General features: G+C 35.6%; 1 protein-coding gene across 2 annotated transcripts; it reads left to right on the plus strand.

Annotated features, from left to right (window-relative positions):
• The first annotated feature begins 2,302 nt into the window (after positions 1 to 2,302).
• LOC7480028 (F-box/kelch-repeat protein SKIP30) lies at positions 2,303 to 5,618 on the plus strand. Of its 2 annotated transcripts, none has more exons than XM_024596024.2 (2): positions 2,303 to 2,574; positions 4,182 to 5,618. In XM_024596024.2, exon 2 carries the CDS (start codon positions 4,260 to 4,262, stop codon positions 5,295 to 5,297), a length of 1,038 nt encoding a protein of 345 aa, XP_024451792.1. In that variant the 5' UTR covers positions 2,303 to 2,574; positions 4,182 to 4,259; the 3' UTR covers positions 5,298 to 5,618. The 2 variants fall into 2 exon arrangements, with proteins under 2 accessions (XP_024451792.1, XP_002300832.1); XM_002300796.3 differs by having other exon boundaries at positions 2,304 to 2,574; positions 4,178 to 5,618.
• Positions 5,619 to 8,453: the final 2,835 nt, after the last annotated feature.

Below are 8,453 nucleotides of genomic sequence, written 5' to 3' on the forward strand. Positions count from 1 at the left end.
TATTCTATAGTTGTTCCTTTAAGTTAAATATAAAAAGATTATATATAAATTAAATTAAAAATATTATTCTACCTTTAATAAATAAAATAAAATAAATATATTTCTTTAACAACTCACGAAAATATCAAGCAAAATATATTGGCAATTAATAAGAAGCAATTCAGATATGTTTGCCTAATCAACCATAAGCGTGTTCCAGTAAATTTGTTACAGTGAGAGTACGAATAAACGACTATCATTTGGCCAGAGGAGTGTCCGTTAAATTACCGACTTCAGAATTTAGATGGCGGGTCATTTTGGTCATTCAAGCAACAAAAGACATATATCATGCCGTGTCAATAGACTAATAGGTGTGCCAGTCATAATTTTAAACATGGCCCAGTAGGTTAACTACCAAAATTCATAATTCAAAACTTTAATTCACATCTAAATTAGTTTTAATTTAAATTAATTTTAATGTTAGCTCGGTAAAATTTAATTAGATCATAATAAAAAAAATTAAAATTTAAAATGATTTTATTTAAAAAAAATAACAGGCTCAACCCATAAATTAATTCAATAATCTAAAATTCTTTTCTATATGTATTATGATGCAGATTATTTTTTTAAAGAGTTTTTTTAATGTATTAAAATAGTTTTTTAAAAAATTATTTTATTTTTTATATAAATCATCATAAATGATTAAAAATATCAATTTAATTTTTTTAAAATAAACAAATAATTTTAACAACAAAAATAAACTATTGAGCCGACAGCACCTTCCTTTTCTTTTAGTTTTTATTTGTTTATTTCGATACAATGATGTGATGTTTCTTTATTGTTTTCTCTTAAAGCACTCTTTTATTTCAATTCGGAGGAGGACTTAATGCTTAAGTTTCTTGGGACCGTAACAAATGACTTTGCAATTGAATTAACCGGCGCCTGAACCTCCAGAAGCGCATCAATTCGACCAATCGGCGCTGTTTGTTTTTTTTTTCTTCTCATGCATTTAAAAATTTCAACGGGGAAGTCAAAGCGCGTTGCCTTGCTGAGACCTCCAATCACTCACAGGTCCTCGGCAACTCCATTTTTCATCGGGAAAGTTACACTGTAACAGAACAAGATGTCGACGTAGTTTTTTTCTTTTCCTACCTTTTCTGGACAATTTACTCTTTCTAGATGACTGTTTACGTAAGTAACCATGTAATCCATGACCCACAGAAGATAAATGTAAATAATGCATGACAGCAGAACGAAATCAAAAGCCAAGATTATTTCTTCTGCCCCTGCCGTCAAATTTCAACAGGGAAATGGTTCCTGGGAAATAATTTTTTTTAAAAAAAAGATATGTGATACCGCCAAGATTATTTCTCCGCGTTTGTCTTCGCCAAGTGTATGTTTTTTAAAAAATGTGTGCTTCACACTTCATGAAAAAACATGTAACGTGATGCACCTGGTGAAAAATTTCTTCAGCATGTGTTATAAGATTGTTTGAGAAGGCGGTTGAAATTATGTTTTTTTAAATTTTAAATTTTTATTTTTTATTAAAAATTATTTTTTTAATATATTTTTAAATTATTTTGATGTGTTAATTTTAAAAAAAATAAAAAATATTATTTTAATATATTTTTAAATAAAAAAAACTTGAAATCACAACAGATAAACCTCCACGCTTTTCATGCGGTGCGCCCGCACCTCACAACTCAAATTCAACCACAAGAAATAGGGGTTCGATTTTTCATGGGGCCAGCTAGCTGTAGCCTGCAAGAACCAGGTCCTTGACACTGTCTACTGCCCAGTAATCGTCTGGGGTCAGTTTTGCTGGGCCAGTAAATTTAACGCTCTTTTACATTATAAAAATGTCATTGAATGCATGATCCGAAGCAACCCTTTTGGTTTTCACCTGTGGCTGTGAACTTCAGAAAATAATTTAATTTTTTATGAAATTGGATAGAAACCATAAATGAATTCTTATTTTTCTATGACAAGATCTAAAAAAGAAGAAGAAGAAATGGTTAGCAATCACCTAAGATCCATTTCAATGCGTATTAATTATCTTATTTGATAATCTAAAGTCGCACGATAGACTATTTGCTGGGTTGCTGCAAACAATTTGTCAAAGCCTTGACAGACAAGTTAAGAGAGGGCCCAAGGTGGGAACACTAATCATAATTAAGCTTCTTAAACCAAAGATCAACAAAATAAAAACAAAACACATTTTCTTGGCGCATTTCAACCACGTGCCATGAACGTGTCGGCCAAAGATTGCGGTTTAATTTTAATTAATAAAAATGGCATTGCAGTGAAGGGAGAAAAAAATGGACTAAGAAATATCCTCAAAGGCCTGTGTTCTGGTTTAGACTTTAGGGTAAGCACGAATTAGAAAAAGACTTGAAAATAAACATATAAATAAATAAATAAAACGCTAAAGAAAATCACAAAAACGCCCATCAAGCACTGTGTGTTCTTTTTTCTTTCTTTCTTTCAGTTTTAGCGGTGAAAGTCTCTCTCGTAGGCAAACTTACGCTACTTTTGATTTCTCTGCGTGTCTGTAGAAATCTAAGCAACAGAGCCCCGAATCTTATTGGGTTTCAGGTAAAGCATGTTGTCTTTCTATTGTGCAGGCAGAAGGAAATTAACTCATTTCTTGCTTTCTTGGGACAGAATTTGACGGTGATTTGCTGAAATTTTTATTTGATTTTGAAATTAATGAATACCCATTATTGTTTGTGGTGAACTGGAAGTGGGTTTGGCGTTTGAAGTGAAGAACGTTCTGTCTGGTTATTTTTGGGTTGTATTACTTGTTTCTGAGGCTGAATTTAGCGCCTTTGTATTTTGATTTTCTTTGTCTTGCATTTAATTGGTCGATGAATTTTAGTAGACCTTGGCATAAATTCGATACAAGTGTGCTTGGCTTTGATGTCGAGTTTATTATTTTTTTTTTTCAGAAACTATAGGTGAGATTGCGAGTTGCATTGGTTCTTGTGTTGGGTATTCATAAATGTGTGTGAGGTATAACTAGAACTAAGAAGGGCTTTGATGGTGATTTGCATGTCTTAAGATATTTGGGGTTCAGCATTTATTAATTAAGAGGACTTTGAGCTTTGTTCTATGGGATTTTTTAGTTTATGTTCCAAGGTTTTAGGACTTTGAGAATTTATTAATTTATGTTTAGCTAGTAAACTCTTAGATGCAGGCACGTGAAATGAGATTTGTGGTATTCGATGTTCCATATCCTCCTTCCACAAAATTGTTATCTCAAATGCTTCTATGATTACCTGTGTTAAGTTAGTTTGTGTGTGGAATCAAATAAATTATGAATTTATGGTGCATTTCAATGAATCTGCTCAAGAATATGGAGAAAATTGCAAAACCAGATTGCTTATCACAGTTCAATTTGTGACTGTGACATGTGAAAGTGAAAACATGTGGTCATATTCTGTCATCGATTGAAGTTCACTGACTTATCTCTTTATCAAGGAAGATGTCTAACAATCTTAGTGTGAATGTGGTATGATCTTGGTGATCCATGGAATGAAATTGCTTATGATGATTTAGCTTCTTGCCTTGGGCGTTCTTTTATCTGTTTCTTCCTTTGTGTAATGCTTGTTGGATGTTAATTGACTTGGATAAAGCTGTTATAGAGTATCGATCCTTTGATAATACCTTTAGTTACTTATTGCAGGCAATTTTGTGTTTTTTTTTTTTTCCCAGACAGTGTTTATATGTACGATCAGATCCATCTCAATGTCGTAATTAGGCATCAAATGTCCTGCCTAGAAACTTGTTTCTTAGACAATTTTTCTTATCTGGGATTATCAATTTCTTTTAAAGATGATACAGCTACCTGCAAACAAATAATTGCTTCTAGATTTTGACTTCAGGTGTTAGTAGACACTGATTTACAATTTTGCATACCAAAACAAGTGATTGAACGTAGTCCTATTTAATCTTTATGTTCTGGATTTCTTTTCCTTTTTTTTCCAATATAATTCTCTCGCCATTCTGTTTGATGATGGTGGTGGCTATTTAAAGGATGAGTTTTCTCTTCCAAGTGCTTTAGAGTGCAGTGAAAAGACAACTGTAATAATTTTATTTTCATCAAAAATTGGATGCACCTTTATTAGTACATTGATTTTGAAATTCCAGAACCATGAATTGATTCATATAACCATGTCCATGCCTTTTTTTTTGTCAGATAGCTTTTGCATTGCTGTCATCAGTATAGCAAAAAATCAGCAGTGAAGAAACTATATGAAACTGATGCAACATTGGTTAGTATGTCTGAACTGATTGAAGGTCTTCCAGACGCTGTTGCCATCAGGTGCATTGCACGGGTTCCCTTCTACCTCCATCCCAAGTTAGAGGTTGTTTCTCGTTCATGGCAAGCTGCTGTGCGTAGCACTGAGCTGTTTAAAGCCCGGCAGGAGGTTGGTTCAGCTGAGGATCTGCTATGCGTGTGTGCCTTCGATCCTGAGAATTTGTGGCAGCTTTATGACCCTCTCCGAGACCTTTGGATAACCCTTCCTATTCTCCCTTCTAAGATCAGGCACCTTGCGCACTTTGGTGTTGTCTGTAGTGCAGGAAAGCTATTTGTGCTTGGTGGTGGTAGTGATGCTGTTGACCCATTAACTGGTGATCAAGATGGAAGCTTTGCAACAAATGAAGTCTGGTCATATGATCCTGTATTACGAGAATGGGCAGCACGTGCATCTATGCTGGTGCCCCGAGCAATGTTTGCATGCTGTGCTTTGAATGGAAAAATTGTTGTTGCTGGTGGTTTCACCAGCTGCCAAAAATCAATTTCTCAAGCAGAAATGTATGATCCAGAGAAGGATGTTTGGGTCCCGATACCTGATCTCCATCGAACTCACAATTCTGCATGCTCTGGAGTAGTTATCGGGGGGAAGTTGCATGTCTTGCATAGGGGCTTGTCAACAGTACAAGTTTTGGACAGTATAGGGTCTGGGTGGACCGTTGAGGATTATGGTTGGCTCCAAGGTCCAATGGCAGTTGTTCATGATGCTCTTTATGTGATGAGCCATGGACTAATTGTCAAGCAGGAAGGGAAAACCAGGAAAGTGGTAGTTTCAGCATCTGAATTCCGGAAAAGGATTGGATTTGCAATGACAGGGTTAGGAGATGAGATGTATGTGATTGGAGGGGTGATTGGCCCTGATCGATGGAATTGGGATATCAAGCCAGTGTCTGATGTTGATATCTTGACAGTTGGGGGTGAAAGACCAACATGGCGCCAGGCAACTCCAATGACACGGTGCCGAGGAACAATCCGTGGTTGTGCACAGCTAAGAATTTAACCCCGTTTGTTCTTGTTGTTTCTTTGGTGTGAGAAGTGTGCCCTTGTTAAGGCATCGGTTCCCTCCTATTGGAGACAAGGAATGTAAATCTTTCACTGGCTATCCCGTTTTATCCGTGAGCCATAATCTTTGCCTCTGTTTTCTGTTAACTTTAGGAGTTTTTGAGGGAAACTTCCATTTGGAAGGCAAAGCTGAATGTGTTGAATCAGTTTTAACGGCAGCAGTGGTACATGAAATTTGTTTAGTAGCAGCATGCATGACAATTAACGAACCATTTGTTCTTTTTAATCTGCACAAATTGTATCTGCTGGTTTCTTGTTATTCTTTCCACTCCATAATATTCCTGTAGATGAAAATCTGTGCTCATTGACTAGCTCTCTCTTAAATTTCCTGGGCTCGAGCGCAGTAGTGCCCCCATGATCTGAAAAGTAAAACCCTCCTCCATTGTCAATGGGTTGATTTGATAACTTGTGTTGTGCTTAAAAGTTATCTCTGACTATGCGTCATCTGATGCAATTACGGTGCACATGACAGGACAAGTCAAACCTGGCATCATGGGGTAATAAATCGTTGAAATCTGGATAGGCCCAATACATAAAACAAATATGCTTCGGTGAGCACGTATACTTTTTTCTCAGGCCCATACAGTTAAACCCTGAAAGGTGAAACCTTATCAGCAACAACTGTTTAACAGGAGCAAAAATGGAGGACACTCAAGTTGGAGGAGGAGAAAACAATGGAGACGTAGAGGTAGCTCCGGCCCTAATTTCAGTTCAGCCGTCCCAGGATTCCGTGGCTGTCGCAGTCGGGTCAGACCTCCGCGTCCTCGACTTCCGGTAAGAAATCATCACGACAATTCTGCATGATTTGACCCAATCAGAATTCACAGTTGCAAAATGAAATATTTGGAATCTTGGAATTTAACTCGTTGTATGGATTTTCTGAAAAAGAGGGGGTTGTGGGGTTACATTGGTGGATGAAACTGGCGAGGCATTTCATAAGGATTCTATAATTGGAAGCTGTTTGTATCAGTTGGTGATGATAAACTTGTCAATATTTGGTCTACTGGTTCTTGGCTCTGCATTACTTCCGTGTAAGTTATTTTATTCTTTGAAGTTTATGTTTTCTAGACCTTGATATGGGATATTTCTTGGGTGGGTTTCCTCCTGAATAATGCCAAGAGTAAAATCTGGTGCTTGTCGTGGCTGAAACTTGGGAATTATTTCTTGTGGCGTTTGCTTGATACTTGTGTTTGGAACAGGTGCTCTGAGAAGACAGTGAGTGCAGTTGCCATTTATGATGGAATGCATGCTTGTTTTGCTGACAAATTCGGAGCTGTTGGGAGGTGGATCTGCATGGACTTGATGGAAACGAGTCATTGGAAGATCCAGAGTTTGAATCCGCAGAGAAATGTTCATATCAAGATTTCTACTACTCGTGGGCTCGGACCCAACTCGGTATTCAAGTGGTATATGGCAATCGCAATTGTAGACAGCAAACCATGTGCAATATAAAGTTGATTCTACAGCCCACACAACATTCCGAGCTTCTCAGGTGCCTCTTGTCGTGATAACATGCCATCTTTACGTTATCACCTAGCAAGTGAACTATGAACCTCCAGGCCTGTCTCGACTCTCACGGGCTAAGAGCCGTTTGGGTTGTAATTTAACCGACTGTTCTCTTGCAGGAAAGGGTCTATCAAGGGTGGGGTTGGTAGAAGATAGACCATGATAAAAAAAAACATAAAGCATGGACGACGTGATAGAGAATTCAGGGAAAATATATTTAAATTCTTAAACTTTAAAAATAACATAATTATATAATTCAGGTCTTTTAAATTTTCAAAAAAAATAAACTTAGGTACAGAAATTTATTTTTATTATTTCTTAGTCTCTAGTTAGAGAAAAAAGAGAAAAATGGGTTGCTAGATTCCAACAATGAGAGAGAAAGTCATCGTTCAAGGCATCCATGACCACCAAAATAGATTTTTTTTTTGTAGTCACAGGTTTCACGAGATAGTAGGGGTTTGATGGTGGTTGTTTAGAGTCTTAATGCTTCCTGAAAAAATAAATTTAAGTTGGGAACGACAAATCTAACTCATTTTGATTTTGGATTTTTAGACCTTTTTTCGGGTATTTTTTAGTTGATGGATTGGTTTATGAGTGTTCCAAGGGTGGTGGTGAGGTGTTTTGGAGTTGAAATAATTTATAAATTAGGCTTTTAAATCAAATGAGAGGTTTCTCTAATTTTCCGGGCATCATAGTGGTCAAATAATTCAATAAGTGTTTATTTTTATTATCGTTTGATTAAATTAAAAAATTATTTTGATTGGCAAGAGTTAGCAAACACAACAAAGTAAATATCCCTAGTTAAAGAGAGAAGAGAGAGATGGGTCACTAGATTCCATCGATAAGAGAGAAAATCATCATTCAAGCCATCCCCGGCCACCAGAATAGATTTTTTTTTGTATTCACGGGTTTCATAAGACAATAAGGGCTTGATGGTGGTTGTTTGGAGTCTCAATGTTTCTTAAAAAAAAATAGATTTAAGCCGAGAATAATAAATCTAACATGTTTTGACTTTGGATTCTTAGATCCATTTTCAAGTATTTTTAGTTGGTGGATTGGTTTATGGGTGTTCCAAAGGTACTGGTAAGGTTTTTTTGAGTTGAAATGACTTAAGAATTGAGTTTTTTTTTCACAATAAAAAGAGGCTGAATTGATTTTCAGCCGCCATAGTAATCAAATAATTTAATGTGCAAGTCTATTTTTATTTTTGTTTGATTTAATTAAAAAATTATTTTGATTAACAAGATTTAGCAAACACAATTGACTCATCTTACGAGATTAAATATATTTGTTTACACGTCTCTTGATTTTTTTGGTTTTATTTTTAGTTAGAATTGATGATTTTATTTATTTATCAGCATACATAGGTCTCCCTTTATTATATTACATGCACACATAAATTTCTTGATTTGTTTGTAATTTTTTTTTAATCACAGAAATATATCAAAAAAAACCTACATATATAAAAAAAATTTATAAGAGATAAAGATATATGACATGTGGCAGAGCTACATTTCTTCTATATTGTCAACTCCATCACGGGATTCATGATTTTTACATGGAAAAAAAAGGAGAAATCGCTTGAATC

The sequence above is a fragment of the Populus trichocarpa genome, chromosome 2, assembly GCF_000002775.5.
Source record: "Populus trichocarpa isolate Nisqually-1 chromosome 2, P.trichocarpa_v4.1, whole genome shotgun sequence".
Lineage (NCBI taxonomy): Eukaryota > Viridiplantae > Streptophyta > Magnoliopsida > Malpighiales > Salicaceae > Populus > Populus trichocarpa.